This window comes from Artemia sp. Qi Xiang Cuo, chromosome 19, assembly GCF_049724085.1.
Source record: "Artemia sp. Qi Xiang Cuo chromosome 19, ASM4972408v1, whole genome shotgun sequence".
Taxonomy (NCBI): domain Eukaryota; kingdom Metazoa; phylum Arthropoda; class Branchiopoda; order Anostraca; family Artemiidae; genus Artemia; species Artemia sp. Qi Xiang Cuo.
The window spans coordinates 54,724,564-54,749,073 of record NC_142812.1 but is presented as its reverse complement, the minus strand read 5'-3'; the positions used below and the strand labels follow the sequence as shown (position 1 = coordinate 54,749,073).

The following is a 24,510-nucleotide window of genomic DNA, read 5'->3' as shown; positions in this document are numbered from 1 at the left end:
TGGATTTTTACTAATAATTTTATGTTATTATTATGTACTGAGGACGGTCAAGAGGGAGTCTTGAACGAAATAATTGCATTTTAGTCTACATTTTTCACTGGCTTGTATAATCCTCGTTTTTCTTTGTTTTTACTATTTTTTCGTTTTACCTCAATGTCTTTTATACTGATTATAGTTCAAACCTCACCTAAACTTCGGACATGATTCCTGAACTACAATGTCTGACACTTGTTATCCCCAAAGCTTTGTTTGAATTGCCATTATCTGGCAACGCTGCACAAAATTTTTGCTCCCCTTCACATCCTCTACATAGACCACTTCTGGTAGATTTTTACAGACAGTGATAAACTGAAAATCCAGTGATAAATTGAAAAACATTCAAATAGATTAATGAAAATATAGCATTTGACGCACTAGCTAGATTGTGTTTGACCAAGTCAACCAAAAGCAATTATCCAACAGAGTTTGATCTACACTTTGGTAACAGTTTGATCTTTTATAAATAAGGAGATCATTATCAGTCTCAAAGATTAGGACGACTAAACTTATCGAAAAAATATAGATAAATATTCTAAGAAAATTTGAGGGGCCAGTGACCTGGCAATGTCATCTTGATATATGAAAGCTTTATGTGACGGATATTAAAACATGTAGTTTTTTTTAATCATAGAAAATGCTATAAAGCGGAGTTTTAAACTGGAAAAAATCGTGAAATTCTAACTTTACAATTAGGATAAATATGAAAGGAATCACAAAAAAATATAGATAAATATTCTAAGAAAATTTGAGGGGCCAGTAAACTGGCAATGTCATCTTGATATATGAAAGCTTTATGTGACGGAAATTAAAACATGTAGTTTTTTTAAATCATAGAAAATGCTATAAAGCTGATTTTTAAACTGAAAAAAAATCGTGAAATTCTAACTTTACAATAAGGATAAATATGAAAGGAATCACAAAAAAAATGTACATAAATATTCTAAGAAAATTTGAGGGGCCAGTGAACTGGCAATGCCATCTTGATATATGAAAGCTTTATGTGACGGATATTAAAACATGTAGTTTTTTTAAATCATAGAAAATACTATAAAGCGGAGTTCTAAACTGGAAAAAATTCTGGAATTCTAACTTTACAATTAGGATAAATATGAAAGGAATCACACAGAAACTAGAAAGTATTGGCATTTGTCGTACTGTATCTGAAACGACGGATTTGTAGCTTCTTACAGTCTCTAGGGGCACTTAATCCACATTTTTTTGTCTTGACCAGTTTCATTAATAATGTATATGGGGCTCCATCAAATTCACAGAAAACAAGTGGCGCAATCCATTTGCTCTAAGGGCAATTCAGAAACTAACCTCCGGTTGATTGAAAAAAATACACCAAGTTAAGTAAAAATATTTTAATATATACATCTTACAACTACATCTTTGCCCTATTTTTCGACATAGTTTCCATAAAGATTGAGGCACTTATCGTATCTCTTCACAAGCTTTGAAATTGCTTCTGCATAAAAATCACCCGCTTGTGCCTTGAGCCAGCCTGTGACCGCATCTTTGAGCTCTTCGTCGTCATCAAACCGATGGGACCCGAGCCATTTCTTCATATGCATGAAGAGGTGATAATCGCTTGGCGCCAGATCTGGGCTGTAAGGTGGATGGTTGAAAACGTCCCACTTGAAGGACTCAAGAAGGGCTGTTGTTCTGCGAGCAGAGTGATGACGGGCGTTATCGTGGAAAAAAATGATACCAGAAGTCAGCATACCACGGCGTTTGCTCTATATAGCCTGTCGTAATGTTTTTAGTGTTTCACAGTACACGTCTTGATTAATGGTCGTCCCACGTTCCATGAATTCAACCAACAACACCCCTTTGGCATCCCAAAACACCGTTGCCATCAGTTTTCTGGCAGAAAAATCTTGCCGGGCTTTTTTGGTTTGGTAGGCGAATCTGAATGTGCCCACATCTTTGACTGTTCTTTTGTCTCAGGGTTCACGTACTTAATCCAGGTTTCGTCACCGGTCACGATTCTGTTTAACAATGGTTCTCCATCGTCCTCATAACGTGACAGAAAGTCTAATGCAGAGGCCATTCTTTGAGTTTTGTGGTGGTCGGTAAGAATTTTGGTCACCCATTGTGCACAGAACTTACGGTAACCCAATCTTGCTGTCACTATCTCGTACAAAAGAGTCTTAGAAATCTGTGGAAAATCAGTAGACAACTCTGCCATTGTGAAACGTCGATTTTCACAAACTTTTGCATCAACTGTCTGAACGAGTTCGTCAGTCACCAAGGATGGTCTACCACTCCTCTCTTCATCATGAACGTTTTCTCGTCCCATTTTAAATAAACGTACCCATTCACGGACAACTCCTTCACTCATAACTTTTGGTTTGTACACGGCACAAAGCTCACGATGAATAGCTGCTGCAGAGTATCCTTTGGCTGTAAAAAACCTTATAACAGCACGCACTTCACATTTGGCAGGATTTTCTATTGCAGCACATATTTCAAACTACCACAATAACTAAACTAGCGCAGGTACAATGTTCACTCGACTACGGCTTGATGCCGACAGACCTGCTGAGCGCGTGAATGCACAGATGGCGCGCTACTCCCCCCACTACACGCACTGTGACCAATCGGAGGTTAGTTTCTGAATTGTATTAATTATGTTTTGTTTTTTACTCCGCAAATTTACCTCCCCCCCATATAAAAGTTGATGTTCAGATTTTTCCCGCTCAAAGAACATTTATTAAATAAAAAAAATATACATTTGCATCGCCCGATTCTATGTCTCTACAAGCAAATACACTTTATAAGTAAAAAAAAAGTCAACGTTGGTTCTACTCTACCACTTTACCAGTGTTAAGTTTCCTTTTCAAATGTTCCAAGATTCAGATCTGTTTGTAAGTGTGCCACTGTTTTGCTGTATGTGAAAATGTAACAGTGTTCAGTTCTGTATATAAATTTATAAGTCTACGGCTCTGTATGTATATGTACCAGTGTTTAGCCCATACGTAAAAGTAACAGTGTAACAGTTCTATATGTGAATATCTCCAGGGGTGACATAACCTACCTTGCCCCAGGAGACAAGGAGTCCAAATATAATTGAACTATTCTTGACCGATTTACCTGTGTAGAATGGATGCGTCCATTACACCTTTCGAAACTGAATTTATGCAAAAAATTTAAATTAGAATGATTTGAGAATTGGATCTCGCTCGTGTCCTGTGTTTATGCAATGGGTTTGACCTTACGGGATAGAGAGAAAAGAGGATGAACTAAAGAGGAGAGGAAAAGAGAGAAAGCGAGGGAGAGATTGTGGCTGCGTGGCGGATGACACCATCGGTTCTTCATTGAATTTACTCAGGTCCAATCCTACTATCGTAGGGAGATCTGTTACTGTATGCACACTGTGAGACTCTCCTAACAATTTTATCCTCCTACCCTGTCACAGTGTAATGGATAAGGCCTTTTCTCGAAACTTTCAGGACTGAGGTGCAATTTCTCCTGTTGCAAGGAAGTGAGCGATAGTTATAGCTTTCTATTTTTAATTTGTTGACCTTAACTTGGTAACACAGGAAACAAAGTTGCTTGCCTTAGCAACACACTAATGTATCATCGCAGGGACCTTAGCAGTCAATAAATGCCGTTAATCCAATTACTTACTTACTTATCAAAAGCCAAGTCCTGTGATGGCGCAGTGTGTTTGAACTTAGCTTGGTAATACGGAACCTAGAGATTGAACATGGCTGCAGCAAAACTCCATAGGACCAACACATGGACCTTAGTAGTCAAGAAGCGTCGACAATCCGATTGCTTAAATCATGGCTGCGACCCTTCCGAATGCCCCTTTCTGCATTTCTAAGTAAGTAAGTAGGTATAATGGCACCAGACCCCCAAAGGTTCAAACTGGCGGCGCTGATCTCCATTTCGTCATTCTTCGGCCAGGAAGTGCAATGGAGGCTGGGGGCCTCTCTGCATTAACCCCCAGCAGTCAACAAAGAATATAGGCACTTAGCATCTTGTTTAAATGCCAATAACACAGGAATTTTTAATCTTAGACCAAAACAAACCAACCAAAAATCGAGAGAAAAAACCATAACCAACTGTTAGGAAACTAAGAGTATATTCTCCATTCTTTATCATATATCCTACCAGCAGTTGGATATTTCCTGAACTATTTGCTTCTGCTTAATATCCAAATTATGAGAGTCCTCTAGGCAGTACCTAATCCCAGCTGGACATTCTTCAGTTACATACCTTCCTGTTTCAATGACCATCTGGTACCCTTGGCAAATTGGGAATCAAGTCTTCCAGTTCGTGTGAGATGATTCTTAAAATCCAAAAATCCTGTATGAATTTAAATTATCATCTGTATTTTTCAACTTTATAGTCGGAAAAGATATTTCGTCATTGTGGAATTGAACTTTGGTATTATTTACTTTGTTTCTTTATATTTTATCTCTCTTTTCTGATTCTGTTCCACCCTCTCTTGGGTCCATTTCAAAATAATTGTTTCAGAGTAATTGTGAGGAATGGAAACAATAGGCCCATCAAGACTTATCAATTCCCCCACTTCATCTGCTATTTCGTTACCTGTGATCCTAGAATTTTATGAACTAGGTCAACCTATGGACTAGGTAAAAAAACTTTTGCTACAAAATAACTTTTCAAAGATAAATAATAAACTCTATCAACCAAAAACTGAGCAGAAATAAAGCCAAATAATTTCCCAAACGTAAAATGACCACTAATCAAGACCAACAAATAATTGAAACCCAAAAGGAATAGAAATTACAATAAATAACTCAGTCAAACTAAAAAGTAGATATTAACATGAGTTGGAGTAATCCCCTATGGGTGTCACCTCCAATGCCGACTGAAGACCAGAATATTATCTGCAGTTTACTGAAAGCGAAATATATTTTAAATCTTTTTACTTTTATCTTTGATAAATAAAAAATTATTAAGACCTTATAGAATAAATATCAGTATATGGATGTTAAACTGTAACTTCACATTCCTTTTTTTTCAGTAAAGTGCAGATTTTATTCTTGTCTTCAGAGGACATAAAGGGTAAGTAAGTAGGTATGATGGCACTAGACACTCAAGTTCCCACCCGTTGGTGCTGATCTTTGTTTCATGGCCCTTTAGCCAGGAAATGCGAGGGGGGCTGGGAGCCAACCATCCTGTGATTTCGTACACATTCCTGCTTAAAATCTCAAGATTTATCCAGGTACCCATCAGCTGGGTCGACTTTGGCTGAGTCTACAGAGTAACGCCACTGATCAACATCCTAAAGCAAATAACTGGCCATGCCAGGGATCAAACCTGTGCCCTCACACAAAGAATAGACAACACAGCGCGCTAACCCCTTAGCCAGAACAGAAAGTCCACCTAGCCAACAACTTAGCCAAGACATGAGGAGTGTCAATGAAACTATCTACACTGTATTAGGGAGAGTAACAGCCAAGACCGTAAACAGAGGAGAGGTTGTAGGTTTAATCCCCCCCCTTCGAAATGTTTGTCAAACTCGTGAATGAGTAAAAAATACATATAAACCAATTTTTGATGTTTCTAATTTAAATAAAAATTTAATTGATCTTCATGCAAGATTTGAATCTTACAACTTATAAATGTCCTAAGTTTTATTTAGGTTAATCCTGTAGAGCCAGTTCAAAAGTGATCACGTGAACAAAATAGCCCTTTTCTTCTCAGCCAGTAAGGTAGGTATGTAAATTTCTCGGTAAGTGGGACCACCGATTTTAGTTGAGGAATTGAGTTCGGCTAAACTTCTGGCCAATATCTGATCTGAAACACGTAATTCCATTATCTACTACAGCTTTTTAGTGACAGAAGAAACAGAATATTTCCACATTTAAATAAAAACTGGTTCCCAAGAATCGATCTGTTAAAGATCTGCCAATTAATAGAGAATCATTTAAGTATCCCATTTTGAATGCAAAAATGCATGCTTGTTGATCCAAAGATTGGGTAGTTGGTCAACACTGAGTCCTCAATGGGGACAATAACAAAGATTCAAAATAATACACTACTTACTAATATTGTCAAAACATTTTCTCAGATGGTAAGAGCACAAATCTACACAGAAATTGCTGAACAACTGGAAATCATCAAATCAAACAAGAGAGCCAAGTGAGAATTATTAAATTTTCGGTTTTATTAATTTTACACATCCGTCGTACTAAATTACAAGCAATCTTTATCCTGTCAGTGATTAGCACGAAGGCTGGTTTCCTAAGATTTGAAAATCTAACCTCAAATTATCAAGACAAAAATGATTCTGAAGCATCGAGAAAAATCGGTTGTACTAAAAATGACCGACAGTTGCTTAAGTTTAAAGTAAGAATATTCAAAGACCTAACACTTTAAAATATTCTAAATCCAAGCATTTACCTTGACTTAAACATTGACTGTTTAACCTACGTTAAGATTACCCTAGGTTCTGAATAATTGCTAATTTATTTCCAGTAGATTTGTATAAAATTTTTGTCAATGAAAATTAATATCATTTGTGGATAATATATTTGGTGTGCTTTCCCTTTATATTATGACTTTATATATTTTGGTACTTGTGTATTAGCTAGTATACAATCGAGAACTGAAGTTAGATTAATCCTAATGAAATATATCAAAATATGATGAAGATATAATACTTTATTAACAAAACTATGGGAACTATAAGTGAGAATTATGCGCCCAGAACGGATAAATGTTACTAAGAATCACGTGAAAATAAGCTCTGCCTTCTGCCATTGCTGCTACCCACCAAATGTATTCCGCTAGATATGATTTTAAATGATTGTGGGGTGTACCTCGTTGCTGTTTATTCCTCCACTCTAGGGAACCCCACATTCTCTCTACTTTTTGGGTAGATGCACCAGATTATGTGCCGATGACTGTGGTGCACCGTCAAATGTGTAAATTCTGCTTGATCCTGCTCAGTTGTGTTGTAGCCCCTCCAACAATCAGAAACGATTGTTGATCCTGGCTCAATGTTGGGCTTGGGTTTGTCTCCTGAGAAATCAGAGCAAACTTATAAACAAAATTCTCAACTGTGTTCTGGTTATACATAAGTACTATAATAATAATATTATATAGTACTTAAATGATAATATTTTATTATTATACAGTGCTTATATTATAATTAAATAGCAACATTTAATATTATTCTTTACGTTTCGTATATTATTGTAAGAAGGGCACACCCTTTATAAGAGGGTATAGTACAGCCTAAACATTTGAGGGGAACACCTAAATTTTTTTGAAATTTAGAATTCGAGAGTTTCTGGTTTTAGCTTTCAAGATTGTGGTTACACAAAATAGACAAATACTTGTTCAAAATTAAAAAAATTTAATGTTTGGTAGGTAACAAAATTTACTTTACCAACGTTATATATTACAGGCTATCATGATTGTGTAAAGATTAAGTCCTAAATTATTGAAAGGAAAACGGAAAATGACAAATGTAAACATCTTTGCAGCCTTTTTTAGTTGAAAAAGACAAAAAAAACTGGTTAAATAGTTTGCGGTTGCTGTAAAATAAAAGCGAATTGGTCTACTAGTGACCGATAATATAAGACTGAGACTAAGCTGAGGCTAAAAAACAGAACTTTGATTTAAAAAATAAATGATACTATAAAACATATACGAAATATATCAGGGTTATGATTACTTATGGAAGGCTGCAAGTTAGAGGAAATTCGTCTTATTCTTAGAAAACGACCAAAAACATTCAGCAAAAGGCTGGTGGATATTCAAAGATATGGGTATATTGAGGTGGAGGTTTAGCTAAATGCCAACATGAAAAGGACGTATCAGAAATACATCTCGAATAACTAACAACATTAAGGGTGACACTCTTAGGGGATGTTCGTTTTATGTTGAACCATACTAAAATGCAGTATGTTTATGCAGGTTGTTAAAAAACTAAAATTAGGAATTTCCCAGGACCAGAGGAGGGCGTTAAATTGAGCCTTTTTGGGCAACAAAAACTACCACTGCTACTTATACCACTTCTTTCACTAATGCTGTAGCTGTTACTACTGCTATTACCGATATTACAACTATATACAACGGCAACTGCTCGTGACTGTGTGTGTTTGAAACTACTTGCTACTGCGAATAGATTTAGCTGTGACTAATTGTGACTCCAACTTCGTGCAATTAAGACTCGAGCTAACGGTAACTGTGTCTGTAACTACCAGCGAATGAAGCTAAGATTGTGACGACAGATTATTTCTATTGCATTAACTACTTGCGTGTGCAGCCACCTACGATAGCGATTACAACTACTGGTGACTGTGACTGTAAAGATGAATATGACTATTTGCGTCTTCAATTATTTGTGAATGCTACTCTGCCTACTCAAAACTGGGACTGCGGCTTCATGCAACTGTGATAACTTGAACTGCTACTTTGACTGCTTGCAACTGCTACTACGGTGCCTACTACTACTACTACTACTACTACTACTACTACTACTATTACTACTAATACTAGAACTACTATTACTACTACTACTACTACTACTATTACTACTACTACTAGAACTACTACTACTACTATTACAACTACTACTACTTCTACTGCTAATACTGCTACTACAACTACTACGACTGCTATGACTACAATTGCAATGACTACTACTAATACTACTACTACTATTAATGCTACTAAAACTACTACTACTGCTGCTACTGCTTCCACTACTACTACGACTGCTAATACTACTACTACTACTACTAGACTATGGAAAATAAAAGAAAATTCACTAACGTACGGGAGTTCCAAACAGATGAGAAAAATACGGCTTATGACAATAACAAATTGAAGGGGCTATAAGCAGTCTGTCATATAGTCATTTCAGTGTTGGCATTGAGTATCCTACACATGTTGTAAGTTAACTTATATAAATTGTAATTCCATGGAAATGATATTATAGATAACGTTGAATAACTTACCCTTGTTTTCGTCATCTATAAAGACAGTACTACCTTTGCTTTCAAGCGTATTCATTTTGTTAGACGACATCTCATTTACGACTTGATCATAAAATAAAAAACTATGATCAAGTTGTAAAGGAAATATCGTCTATTATAATTAAAGCTGTAAATCTATAGAAATGACTCTCAACTAAATAAACACTTTTTGCTATTGAAAGTTAAAAGTGAAACTAAACGATAAAACAAACATTATATGATTATGAATGGCATAGATGGTGTTGAATTACTTACACTTCTTTTTTCTTGTCCGTTAAGACGATTCTATTCTAAAAATTAAGTAAAAAAACAAGTTTTTTTAAACTGAAAGTAAGGAGCGACATTAAAACTTAAAACGAACAGAAATTATTCCGTATATGAAAGGGGCCGTCCCCTCCTCAACGCCTCGCTCTTTATGCTAAATTTTTTTATTGTTTAAAAAAATAAAGTTGTGATAAAGAGTCTAACTTTAGCGTAAAGAGTGAGGTGTTGAGGAGGAGGAAACCCCCTTCATATACGGAGTAATTTTTGTTCGTTTTAAGTTTTAATTTCAGTCCTTACTTTCAGTTAAAAAAAACTTGATTTTTTTATTTAATTTCAGAATGTTTTTAAATTAATGCAGGTTTTGAATTTGGATCACCGTAAATGAATAATTAGAACGAAATTTGCATGTTAATTTTACTTTTATTTGGTTAAATGGCTTTCTCGAAAGTTGTTTAATTTTATTTACGAACGTTTTTATTAGTAAAAATTACCCCCCCCTCCACTACCAGAAAAAATCCTCCCTGAAAACGTCTTTATACTTCCCAATAAACGATACTATATTTAAACAATGGGCAAAGTTCATAAATTGCAGCCCTTCCCCCGGAAACTTTGGGGGATTAAGTCATCCTCAAAGACATAGTTATAATACTATCGATCATGCTGAACAAAATGGTATCTCAAAATTTTGATTGGGTGACTTTGGGAAAAAATGAGCTTGGGAGGGGCCTAGTTGCCCTCCATTTTCTTTGTCACTTAAAAAGGGCATTAGAGCTTTTAATTTCCGTTCGAATGAGCCCTCCCGCGATATTCTAAGACAACTGGGTCGATGCGATCACCCCTGGGAAAAATAAACAAAAAAAAAACACAAACAAAAAAACAAATAAACACGCATCCGTGATCTTTCTTCTGGCAAAAAAATACAAAATTCCACATTTTTGCAGATAGGCGCTTGAAAGCTCTACAGTAGGATTCTCTGATATGCTGAATCTGATCGTGTGATTTTTATTAAGGTTCTATAGCTTTTGGGGAGTTTTTCCCCCTTTTTTTCGAAAATCAGTCAAATTTTCTCAGGCACGTACCTTTCGATACAGTTTCTTAGAGTTTTTTAGAGTTTCGGTTACTATTGAGCCAGGTCGCTCCTTACTTACAGTTCGTTATCACGAACTGTTTGAAAACTGTCATAACGGACAAGAAAAAAGAAGGGTAAGTTGTATTGCTGGAAGAGTTCTGTCAGATTTTGACTTCGCTGACGATGATGCATCGATATGCGGAAATCTTGCTGACATCAAGACTGCCTTGATAACGCTAGCATCTGCTGCAGAAAAGCTTGGTTTAAATGTAAACTGGACAAAAACCAAAATATTGCCTGAGGACAAGACACCATGCAGCCTCTTGACAACTATAGAAGTATGTGGCCAAGATGTTGAAATAGTCAAGCGGTTCACCTACCATTGTCTGCTCAAATGGAAATCTAGATGCAGAGATATTAGCAAGGGTGGCAAAGGCGAACGTCGTTTTTGACCGTCTTCTGAGAACAATATTCCACAAACCCCAGTTCAGCCGTCTCACAAAAGCTCGTATCTACTCTGCCTCGGTAGCAAGTTTTTGTGTTGTACTCGTCTCTGACTTTTAAGGTACAATCGTTGTCAAATTTGGGTTAAAAACAAATTTGAATTGGATCGTACCTTAAAAGTAAAAGCTCTTTAATGAAATGAATTAAAATATACTTTTCTTCTAAGAAAAGTAAAAGTGACACTGAAGGATAAAAGAGACAAAAAAAAAATCCTGCACATATTAAAGCAACTTCCCTCATTTCGTTCCCTCAATATTTAAGCAAAAATCTTATCGTGTTTGAAAAATATTTGTTATTGCCTTACAAATAGCAGTCATCCTTATGGAAGAAAATGACAATATGTATTATTCTGCTAATTTCACATATATAACAGTCATTAAGTTTAATATTACCCACCAAAGGCTGCTAGCTTTGGAAAATTTGCTAGATTTTTGAAAAAAGGGGTGAAAGCCCCCTAAAAGTCAAAGGATATTAATGAAAATCAAACCATAAGATTCAGCGTATTAGAGGATTTAATTGTAGAGTTTTCAAACTCCTACCTGCCAAAATTTTTTGACCCATAAACGATAAAAAATTTTTTCAAAATTTTGTTCAATGTTTACTTAGTAAACCAAAATCTTTACTCTCATAGAGAAAAACAAAAACGATGTAAACCGTTCCTTTATTTAAAACTGAAAAAGATGATCTCAATTGGAAGCAAACTGAAACTAATATAAAAAAAAACTTTCCACAAAATAAATTTTCAAAAGAAAATGAAGAGCAATATTAAACCAAAAATGTGTAGAAATTAAATAAAATAGCTTTCAAAGCGTAAAACTATCATAAATAACTATCAATAAATAAATACAGCTCGAAATGAACAACAATAATAATATACAGCAAAACTCTAAACACTTAAAACAGATAAAATCCCTTAAGAAATCACAAATTCTAAACAAGAAAATTCTACGACAAAGAGCAATAGAGTAACGCCCCATTCGCATTCCAAGGATTAGAAAATAAATTGCGCTTTACTGAATAGTTTTTTAATTTTCTCTTTTATAGTTTAATAAATCTAAAACAATTATAATTTACAGGAATTAATATTAGTACATATTAAACAGTTAATCCACTTTTAGTTGTTATTTTCAATAATCTTGGCTATGATAATGATCTTTTTTCTTTTTCTGTTTTAATTTCATACGAAAGAGAAGACATAGCTCAAACTGAAGACTGATAAAGGAAATTTTGTATCCCACCCTCGTCCTTAGAAGACACAGAGGGAACTAGCCTTACTCTTGTCTTTGGTACTTTTGCTCGTTTTGAGTTTGGCATGGTTATTTATTGTAATTAATTAAAAAAAACTTTCCGAAAAATAAGTTTTTCAAAGAAAAGTAAAGGCCATTTAAAAATTAAGCTCTGTATATAAAAATACCTTTTAAAATTAAAACTAAACACGACCAGAAATTACTATCAAAGAATAAATGAAACACAAAACGAACAGAAATTAAATAAACAATCATAGCAATAAACAGACAACAAGTAATAATATAAATGAATAAATAGATCTTAAAGTGAGTAATGCTTAGATTGAATATTAAAATCAAGCTTAAAACGACAACAAATATTTTGCTATTAAAGTATAAATGAAACTTAAAACGAACAGAAATTAAATAAACAATCAATGCAAACAAACATACAATATATATTAATGTAAATGAATAAATAAATCTTAAAACGAGTGAAACTTAAATTGAATATGCAAATAAAGTTTGAATCGAATAAAAATAACTACAAAAAGGAGTTTGGGTATCGTCTCACTGCAGAAGCCTAAAACCTACTGCGTCATTGGCGCTTTACTGAAAACAATTCTTTGAAATATTTTCACTTTTGTAACTTTAAGAAATCAAAAATTAGTTAAGATTTTAGTGAATAAATATCAGCATATGTATATTAAATTGGCAATGAACATTTTTTTTCAGTTAACTCATTTGAATTTTTTTTCAGTAAAGTACAAATTATATTATGGCTTTTAGAAAGCATAGGGGGTTTTGAACCCTACTAACGTTAATTTTTGCCCGTTTCGAGTTTGACTCTAATATTTATTTTAATGTTTGTTCGTTTTGAGTTTCATTTATTTATTGATACTGATTTGGGGTAGTTGTATGCTTGGTAGATTATTTGATAGTCCGGACGCGAGGTGTTGAAAATGTGAACCATACCACGACGGAATGGGGCTGCTACGAGAATTAGCCTACCCTCCACCCGCTATACTGACCATTCGGATTCAAAAATACCAATGGCACTTGCTTGCGAGTGGTTGAACACTCCGAAACTTGACATTTTATTATATTTTGTTGTTTCATGCAAGAAAATGCATGTTCCACAAAGTTTGAGGTGCAGTTTTCCGCTCAAATAGAAATGCATATATGCAATAGATTGTTTTCATAAAAAATAACACGATTAGTTAAAAACATGGCAGAGTTAAAAAAAATGGCTAAACTTTATGAGTCTTGAACAATCTTGGTTAATATAAATAAAATCAAATTGAATATTAGATATATAATGATATTAATTGTTTACAGATCCATCAGTTCAAGTATTTTTGTCACTGTAATTTTTATTTTGATTTTCAATGCTGTAAGAACCGGAAAATAAAAAATTTGTAATATATGAGTAATTCGTTTTCAGTGAAGCGCTAACGACGCAGAATGCTTTAGGTTTTTACAGTGAAAGAAGGGGGGAGTGTCCAAACAATGTTTGTAGTAAAGCTATATTTGTCTTGAACAATCTTGATAAGAACTAATAAATTAAACTGAATATTTGATGCACAATGATATTAATCGCTAAAAGCTCATCACTTCAAACTTTTACTGTAATTTTAATACTTATTTTCAATATTAAGTACAAAAGAAAACATTTGTAATATAATTCGTTTTCAGTAAAGCGCCAATGACACAGTAGGTTTTAGGCTTCTGCAGTGAGACAATACCCAAACTCTTGTTCGTAGTTATTTTTATTCGATTCAAACTTGATTTGCATATTCAATTTAAGTTTCACTCGTTTTAAGATTTATTTATTCATTTACACTAATATATACTGTATGTTTGTTCGCATTGATTGTTCATTTAATTTCTGTTATTTTAAAGTTTCATTTTTGTTTTAATGGACAAATATCTGTTTTCGCTTCAGGCCTGATTTTCATATTCAATCAAAGCATTACTCGCATCATGAACTGTATATTTCTTTATGGTAATACTTGTTGAAGGTTTTTTGCGATAGTTGCTTATTTAATTTCTGTTTGTTGTGGGTTTCATTTATTTTTTAATAGTAATTACTGGTCGTTTTGAGTTTGTATTTAAATAGGTATTTGTTTCTGCTAAGGTTATGTTTAAAATGGCCTTCACTTTTATTCGAAAAACTTATTTTTCAGAAATTTTTTTTTTAATGAATTTTTTTTTGTTTTTAATTGCAAAAATTTTCAAATTTTTATGGCATGGGGGGGTCGCTTACTGTCCGATTATTCTTGACTTTAAATACGGAGCTAGAACTTCCGATTTAAATCAAATGAAGCTTTTTCAAAGTCTATACGATTACCTCTTTAATAAAACCTGATGTTTGAACAATAGAGAGTGTACATAACTTATGGACAATGATGGGTAACAATGGAATAGATTTAAAAAATAGCTCCAGTAAGGGGGTTTAGACTGTTTAAATTGCTGACACAATGGGATTACGACGATTTGGAATTGACCTTATCAGGAATTAGTGTGCCAAAGCAATTTTGCATCTGTGACAGAGTATGTATTTTAACCTAATAATGCGATAATTATTTCAGATGTCTTATGTGTTTCTCCCATACAAAACACCTAACCGCATGTGACAAGCCCACCATTAAAAATGGTGCCCAATTCCATAACTTACAATGGCTTCCCCTGGGCAATGGGTGTCTGTGTCGAAACCGAAGTTTTCTGTTATCAGAACTTTGAAGCATTTTAAGAAAATATCTATCTCAAAACTTGTATCTGATGAATTTAGGGCGTGGAGGAGGGAGAGGGGCTAGTTGCCCTTCAATCTCGTTTGAATCTTAAAAAGTTAACTAGAACTTTCAATTTTCAATCAAATGAACCCTCTCTAAAGTTTATACGAGCATCCCTTTTATAAGAAGTAATATGAAGGATTCGGAGAATCCTTAAATTACAACCCTTGCCCTGAGGGCTTTGGGGGAGTTGTAATCCTCAAAGACCTAATTTCCGGAACTTAAAACTACGTTTAATAAAATGGCTGTCTTAAAATTTTGATTGCATGTGTTTGGGGAAAAAGTGGGCGTGAGAGGGGGGTTAGTTGCCCTCAAATCACTTTCGACTATTACAAAGGGCACTAGCCCTCAGAATTTCGAATCGAATGAGCCTTTTTTGAAGTTTCTACAACACCGCCTTCTATAAAAACCTTATATGCCTCCTGGGCATAACGAAAGAGCCTTGCCCTGACGGTTGGGGGGGATTGTCCTCCTCAAAAACATATTTTCTATCTGGAAATCAACTACGCTGAACAAAATGGCTATCTCCAAATTTTGCTTGGCTGTGTTTGGGGGAAGGTAGGGCGTGGGGGGGAGGGCTAGTTGCTCTCCAATCACTTTTGACTATTAAAAAGGGCACTAGCCCTTTGAATTTCCAATTGAATGTGCCTGTTTTGAAGTTTCTACGACAACGCCTTCTATAAAAACCTAATATGCCCCCTGGGCATAACTTAAAATTCTTTCCCTGAGGGTTGTGGGGGAGTGTTCTCCTCAAAAACATATTTTCTATCTGGAAATCAACTACACTGAACAAAATGGCTATCTCAAAAGTTTGATTGAATGTGTTTGGGGAAATGATGGGCATGGGGGGGCGGCTAGTGCCCCTCCCATAAAAACCTTTGTAATAGTCGAAAGTGATTTGAGGGCAACTAATCCCCCTCTCACACCCACCTTTTCCCCAAACATATTCAATCAAAATTTTAAGACAGCCATTTTATTAAACGTAGTTTTAAGTTCTGGAAATTAGGTCTTTGAGGATTACAACTCCCCCAAAGCCCTCAGGGCAAGGGTTGTAATCTAAGGATTCTCCGAATCCTTCATATTACTTCTTATAAAAGGGATGCTCGTATAAACTTTAGAGAGGGCTCATTTGATTGAAAATTGAAAGTTCTTGTTCACTTTTTAAGAGTCAAGAGAGATTGAAGGGCAACTAGCCCCTCTCCCTCCTCTGCGCCCTAAATGCATCAAATAAAAATTTTGAGATAGAAATTATGTTAAAATAGTTCAACGTTCTGATAACAAAAAACTCCGGTGTCGACACAGCCCACCAGGGCCCAGGGGTAGGCGTTTTAAGTAATGCCCTGGGGCATAAATTATTAAGGGGGGTTTATAACTTATGGGAAGGGTTTTTGTATGAGAAGAACACATAGGAAATCTCTTATAATTATCCAATTCTAAGGTTAAAATATATATTGTATGGTCGTTGTCGCTTTTCTTCAACCGCACACAAAGTGTGCCTCTTCTTGATCTCATGGCGTCACCATATTTTCGATACAACCACCCTGGCAAAACCCAAATTCTGTCTTAAAGTTAGAATCTTTTTAGATCGTTTGCATGGCCAGTAGTTTCAATATGCCCGTCTTAAGAAAACATGACTATTTAGCCGAATTTGAGGCTGTGTCCTGACACTTGGCATGGGACAGGCTTCTATATATCGAATCTCGTTGTAAGCAGCAACATCCAAGGGCGTCACCTTTGTTTTTTGCTTTTTCCTCGGGAAAACTGAGGGCTCCACAGAGAATTCATATAACGTTGAAGGGTCCCAATGATTGTTATTAATAGTTATGTAGTTCTTGGCATCTTTGACAGGTTTGTTCTGGGCTATGTGCCACATTTTGTTGGTGTCGAAGATTGTGATGGCGTTGTTCTCCTAGCATAACATTTTTTTTTCTTCTTCGCTATCATTTTTGACTTGTTCTTATTTTTTGTGTCGCTAGTCTTCTAGCAGCACAATTCTTTGCTCTTCACTTCGTTTTTGACACGTTCTGATACTTGCTTTCTCGCTATCCCTTGTAATTCTTGCTTCCGCTTATTTTCTAACCACATGTTTCTTTTTTGTCGCTATGTCACATCTTTTAACTGCATATATTTTGTTCTTCACTTTCATTGTTAATTCGTTCCACTCCTCGTTGTTGCATGTCTTCTAGTCGCATATTTCTTTGTTCTTCACTTTTGTTTTTTACTTGTTTTATTTCTTACTACCACTTATCATTGAACCAGATATATCTTTGTCCTTCACTTTTGTTTTTGACTCGTTTTAATCGTCACTGATGCAAGCATTCTAACTGTATCTCGCTGTCGCTTGTCTTCTAAAGGCATGTTTCTTCTAACCGGGAATTCTTTTGTCTTCGTTTTTAATTTTGACTCGGTGTAATTGTCATTGTCGCAAGTAATCTAACCATATATTTCTTTGTTCTTCGTGATTATTCATTTGCCCTATTATGAAACTGCTGAAAACGCCTTATGCAAAAAGACTCATTACCTTTGGTATTTTATGCTTATTATGTTTAATGTATAATTTTGCCTGTATCATAGACACAAAAACCATACAACCCACTACTAAGCTCAATATACGTATGTAAGCTCTTGAAATATATCCGTGAATATGACGTCACTCACGGTGTTATTTTCTTTAAGGAATTAAGGCTCTTAACGAATTATCTCAAACTTGTGATCTGTATAAATCAATCTTTTTACGCCAGAAAATACCAGGATGCCAACTTTCCCCAAAAAATTTGAAGCTTTTATCGATAAATAATTTTTTTTTTTTAGGGCAGAAAAATCCAAGGAGTTTTGCCAAAAAATAATATGAAACTATTTTCGAGAAATAACAAATACATTAACAAATACATACACAATTACTGCGCCTTTAAAGATATAAAAAGTACTGAATGCCACGGCTAGTCATGCCGCGGCACGGCTACGCGGCATGCTTCTGTATATGGATTCTCATTATCAATCATCATCTAAGTGCAGACAATGTGAGCCTCTTCTTGATATCATGGCGTCACTATAGGTTAAATGCAACCACTCTGGGAAAAATTTGAATATTTCTCGAGGTTGTTAACTATTTAGATCAATTTTTGTGGCCAGAAATGTTAATATGCCAGTTTTAGGGAAAAAAGAGCTATGTAGCCAATTTCGAGGCCAGACCCCGGCATTGCTACCTTGCAGTATTGTATATATTACTTTTTATTTGTGCTTATCTTCTAACCACAGACAATTTGAGCCTCTTCTTTATGTCTTGGAGTCACAATAGGCCTGATACAACCACCCTGGGAAAATACTAATTTTTCCTTAAAGTTGTGAAATTTTTTGATTGTTCAAGGCTACAAATGTCAATATGCCCGTGAAGAAAATAACAACTATGTAGTCGATTTCGAGGCCAGGTCCCAGCACTTGGCATATGGCAAGCACGTATATATTAATACTCACTGTAAGTAACAATCTCCAAATGAATCACTTTTGTTTGCTACTCTTTGCTCGGGAAAATGGAGGGCTCCCCAGGGAATACATGTAACGGCAGAGGTCCCAATGACTTGTAATCTTCCTTAAACTTGTAACCTTTTTAGACCGTTTTAGTGGGTAGAATTGTCAATATGCCAGTTAAGAAAAAAGCCATATAGCCGATTTCAAGGTCAGGCCCCAGCGCATGGCATGTGGCAGGGACGTATATATTGATCCTTGCTTTAAGCAGGAATCTCCAAATGAGTCACCTTTTTTGGCCACTCTTTCATCGGGAAAATGGTGAGTTCCTCAGAAACATTTTCTAGACATTTTCAACACTAAATTGTCTCAAAGAGAAATTGAGTCAGCAAAGAGACAGTAAGACGAATAAAAATAATTTCCTATTGAAATTCAGGCAATTCCCCCAGAATAAAGTTTTTTCTGGAAAGTCCAACCTCTGGAAACTTCCCTCCCCACAGATAATTCTCCCTATAAAAATTCCTTCTGCAAAAAAACTCACCCCTCCCTCTCTTCCGAAAAACGTCTGTATACTTCCCAATAACAAATACTATGTTTAAAAAATGAGTAAATTTCATGACTTTCAATCTCTTTGGCTACTTAAAAAGGGTACTAGATCTTTTAATTTTTGTTTGGCTGAGGCCTCACCAAATATTCTGGAACTATTAGCTGTAAACAATCACCCTTGGAAAAAACAACAACAAATAAACATGCATTCACGATCTTTCTTCTGGCAAAAATACAAATTCCTCGTTTTTGCAGATTGGAGGTTGAAGCCACAGTGGAGTTCTCTGATATACTAATTCTGATGGTGCGATTTTTATTTTGATTTTTTTACCTATAGGGGGTGTCCCTCCCATTTCAACAATTAGGCGAATTTTTTTAGACTCATAAATTTAGACAGGTGGCACTAAGCTCAATGGATCTTATATATTTGGAATCAACATAATAAGCCAGTTATTTTAAGTATTTATGGATATTGAATTTCTTTTTTTAGAGTTTTTGTTACTAATGAGCCACATCAGTCCTTACTTACAATTAATTATCACGACCTGTTTTAACATGCACTTAAATACGTGCATTAAACGTTTTTAAAGCAGCGCGTCTGTGATGTCTCACCAGAGTTTTGGGGAATCAAGTAAGGAGTTTCGGGGCATGTGGGGGGGTAGTTGATTAATATTTGTCTATATTCAAGATTGTAACAAAATCGGAGTTAGAATACTGACAGCCCTAAAGAAATACAAAGATTATGCAGATTTTTTTTCCTCATGAAAGAATCCAATGTATTATTGTATAATCATTTTTTTTTATCATTAAAAATGCTGCAAAATTTTGTCAAACACAAAAATAGTTAGCTAAAACTGGATGAAAGACTTAATATGTTCTTTGTTGATCAATAACAAAAAAGAGTGTGAATTAAAAGCAAGGAAATATCTCCTTTTCCGATAAAATAAGTTTTGAAATATAAGTCAACAGCTATCAGTAAACCAAAAAAGGGCAGTAATAAAGTCAAACCAATTTTTAAGCGTACATATATCAATAAAAAAACAGTAGTTACGTTAAATGACCATGTAAAACACAAAACAAGCAAAATGTTCGTTGAGGAGGAGTAGGACAACTTCCCCCCCCTGCGCCTTTAAAAGAGACGAAAATAACTTGCGCTTTACAGAAAACAAAGGGGCTTCAAACCATTCTCTTTTTTATAATTTTAATAAATCTGAAATTTTCAAGACTTTAAGGAATTAATATTTTATGTTATTATTATTAATATTTAATTAGTAATTAATATTTTATGCAATTAGTATTTTACTACGTTTCTTTGTTGTTTTCTGTAATCTTGGTTGTGACGGAGATTTTTCTTTTTTGATATTATAAGAAAAGATATACATAGGCCTATCTCGAAACAAAGATTGTTTTAAGTGAAGTTCAAATTATTTTCTTGCCTTTAGAAGGTACAATGGGTGTTAACTCTATTCCTATGTGTTGTAATTATGTTTGTTTTGAGTTTGAGTTGGTTATTCTTTGTAATTTCTCTTTCTCTTTGAAAAGATTGTTTGATTTTATCTTTACTTGTCTTTGGTTTAACTTTGGTGATCCCATTAGCCCTAATTGTGGTCTTAGACAACGGCGATGAAAGTATCTGATGATTCCCGAAGTAATTCAATGAAGTACTTAGCTGTAGCCTATGGTCAAAATATTGAAAGCACCCATCAGCTTATAATTGAAAATATTACAATGAGTATGCATGTGAGCTACAGTAAACCTACTTTTTAGAAACATATTTCAATAGAAAGCTTTTGGTAAAATTATATTCAGCTGTAGCCCTTCCCAGCCTTGCGTTTGCATTGCCCAAGTGGGGTTAGTTATCTCAAACCAGCAGATCTAAATTTTGGTCTGTTTGTTGCAGAAATTTTCAGTTATTGCTAAGGTACCTTCTTCAAAAGAGGAACACTTGCATTCTGGGTTTGCACAACATTGTAGAACTAATTGTACTACTACTACTACATTGTACTACTACTACTACCACTAATAATTCTACTACTACTATTACTACTACTACTACTACTTCTACGACTAACAACTTACCACAGTACCAAGCTGCTTGAGGCTAACACAGCTAAGCATGCTCCCCCTCCATCCAAACCTATTCAAAGGTTCCCTCTTTACACCCTCCCGGGAAGTTCTCATTTCCTTTAAATCTTTCTTTATAACATCCTCCCACTTCAACCACGGATGGCCTGCTTTTTTTTACCCCTAGACGGTTGCCCGAAAAGACCAAACGCCTAGTAACTATGCCTTTGGATACAAAATAACCCCCCCCCCCACACACACACACACACACATCCCTAGGTGAAACTTCCTTAAATTATCAAATTAGACGGAAAGTAATAGACGGAAAACAACAGATAAAGCAAGTTTTATCAAAATATTATTTAGCTTTTAAAAATAGAAGACAAATACAGGCTTTGGTTCACTGAAAAAACTAATTGCCGGTAATTGAGTGCCGAATATTAGTGTCGTTGCCGTTAAAACAATTGGAAAAAATAGACTAACACATGGGAGTTCCAAACAAAATAGAAAAATGTGGCTTATGACAATAACAAATTGAGGGGGGAATAAGCAGTCTGTCACATAACGATTTCAGTATTGACACTGAGTAGCCTACCAAAATTGCAAGTCAACTTCCCCAAGTTTTAAATCAATGGAAATGGTGTTATAGATGACGCTGAATGACTTACCCTAGTTTTCATTATCCATGAAGACAGTATTGCCTTTTCTTTCAAACTCATTCATTTCGAGAGACCCCGTTTCATTTACGAATTGATCAAACCTTAAAAATGTTTATCAAGTCGTAAAGAAAACGTCGTCTATTAAAAATATTAATTAAAGCTGTAAATCTATGGAAATGACTCTCAACTAAATAAAGATTATATTTATTTTATATTTATTATACTCTTATTGCTAATTAAAGTACAAAGTGACACTAAACGATAAAACAAATATTATATGATTATAAATATTATAGATAGCGTTGAATAGCTTGTCCTTCTTTTTTCTTGTCCTTTATGACGGTACTGCATTAAGTTTTAAAAGTTGTCATTTCCACAGAAATTTGACTTGGACCGTATCTTAAAAGCAACGATGCAAATGATCGTTGCTTGGAAATAAACGCTTCTTTCTAATGAAAGTAAAAAGGAAGAATAAAGTATTAATCAGACATTATATGATTATGAATGATATAGATGGTGTTGAACGACTTACCCTTTATTTTTTTCGTCTGTGAAGACAGTACTGAATTCAGTTTTAAAATTTGTCATTTCCAGACAAATTTGACTTTCATTCTTGTTTGACAAACCTGGTTGACAAATATCATTCTCGTTTATTTCTGCGGTACTTTGGTCATGGTACAAACCACTGAAAGAAAACAGAGATCTTGTATAGACCACTAAGAGAAAACAGAGATAAAAATAAAATACAAATATCAAAAGTATCTTGGTAACCTGGCCAATTAAGAATAAATTGATTTAATATGGAAACAAATATTTATGACGAAAAATAAAATCACGAAGTTTTTGGAAAAACTATTTTACTAAGATAAAAGTCTAAAGTTTAACCATAAAAAGAACCCCAGGTGTTGGAAAACTATCCTTGAATTTGGGCATTCAAGGTAATTGAGAGATAATCATTTCCTTGTCTACGTAGATTTTGTGGCTCGGTAAAGCATAGTTAGGCCTAGCCTATATAAGTTACGCCTTGTTGTAACTTGAACTTTTTATCTTAGTCTTAGGTGACTTCTGGTACTTTTTACTTAGGATTGCTTTGGAATCTTAAATGTCCCTAAGTGTCTTATAGTTTTATAGTGTTTTGTTTATTCCGTGGGGCAAACAGTCCTAGTGGCGAATATATAGCCAGACCTTGTACCGTTATTTTTTTAGTTCAATAAAGGTAATAATATTATACCAATCCTCTCATTAATATTTCTTCTCATCTATACCAGTAGGTAAGCTTCGTCTAATTAGACAGGCCAACCCTAAGGAAACGCTATCCTAGTTTTAATCCCCCTTAGGACCATATCTCTCCAAGGGTCAGATTAACAACAACTTTAATTCACAACAGAATCACAATCTACAATACTGTCATCAATAAAATTTTACAGTTGATTGAAGTATTGACACAAAGTGGACTATGGCTTTTATCATCGACAAAGAATGGCAATGGAAAAGGGGAAAAATACCACGGATTTCAATGTTGAAATGAAATATTTCAGAATTTTTAATGTAGCTATCAAGTGTGTAGCCATTGCCCTGAGCAAGAGACAAACTTAAATTTGCAATCCCCCCCAAGGTGTATCATTAAGCCGTTATAATTTACTGATTTATTGACACAATGTGTACTTTAGCTTTTTCCATCGACAAAGAATGATATTGAAAAAAAAAAAACAATACTCAAGATTATAACCTGAAAATGAAAATATATATATATATATATATATATATATATATATATATATATATATATATATATATATATATATATATATATATATATATATATATATATATATATATATATATATATATATATATATATATATATATATATATATATATATATATATATATATATATATATATATATATATATATATACATATATTTATATATGGTTTAGACCGCCTCAGCTATTTTGGTCGGTTCAAAGGAGAAAAGTAAAGCATAGATTATTAAATACGTAACCTAACCTAACCTAGGTACCTCCCCCCCCCTAAACCCCAAAAAACAACAGTTTAAATATCGTAAACGCAATGAAAACCACGCTTTGCATTGCATTACTCTATAGCGGTCTCTTGAATTAACGCAAGTGGCTGTCATTGGCTGTCAGTGACAGAAATTAGTTGTATTCGGGCCTCGGCCGGGTCTTTGTCTTTGGTTTTCACTAGATATGAATGAATATACATATTTTATACAAATTTATTGTATACAAATTTATTGTCTTTAGGGTCTATAAAATACTTCACATCCCATTATTTTTGACCGATAATCTTGCAGGAAAAGAATGCCTCTTTAAAGATTGAAATTAGAAAAAGGTACTACTTTTACTTTATTAATTTGTTATTCTTTAGAAGTGGTCAATAAATCAAAGTTTACCAGAACATAATAGCCTGTTTTTCTACATTTTTATTTCTTTTTTTTTGCTTTTTTTTCTATTTACTTCTTGTCTTTTCCTGTCTCTTCCTGCCCTATATAACTTAACCGTCGTACAACTATACCCCTGTGCAACTCAACCCGTGTGTAACTCAACCCCATTTGAGTGAGCCCCCGTGCAACTGAACCTCCGTTTAACTAAGCCCAGGCACAACTCAACCCCACTTAAATTGAACCCTTGTTTGACTAATCCCCTATACAAATCATCACCATTCAACTAAACCATCGTTTAAATGGACCCACGTTTAAACCATCCCTCTTTTGACTTAACGCTTACGTAAATCACCAATATTTAAATTAAGCCTTGTTTCATAAGCTCAGGCAAAGGCCTAAGAATAAGTTTCAAATAGTACTGATTAGAAGCTCAAAATAGGCTTCTTGCTTCGTTTGGAGTTTCTAACTTATATTACCAATTTGGGCAAGCTAAACTAATTTTGA

The 24,510-nt window shown here is 34.5% G+C and overlaps 1 protein-coding gene across 1 annotated transcript in view; it reads right to left on the bottom strand.

The window, feature by feature from the left end:
* The window catches only part of LOC148941013 (uncharacterized), a 157,765-nt gene that overhangs the window by 75,216 nt on the left and 58,039 nt on the right, over window positions 1–24,510 (bottom strand). The window contains exons 5-7 of the mRNA XM_089105142.1: window positions 6,892–7,044; window positions 4,267–4,356; window positions 2,001–2,445 (exon numbers count right to left, since the gene is read on the bottom strand). Coding sequence (XP_088961268.1) covers window positions 2,001–2,445; window positions 4,267–4,356; window positions 6,892–7,044 — 688 coding nt within the window. The remainder of the gene's footprint in view (window positions 1–2,000; window positions 2,446–4,266; window positions 4,357–6,891; window positions 7,045–24,510) is intronic.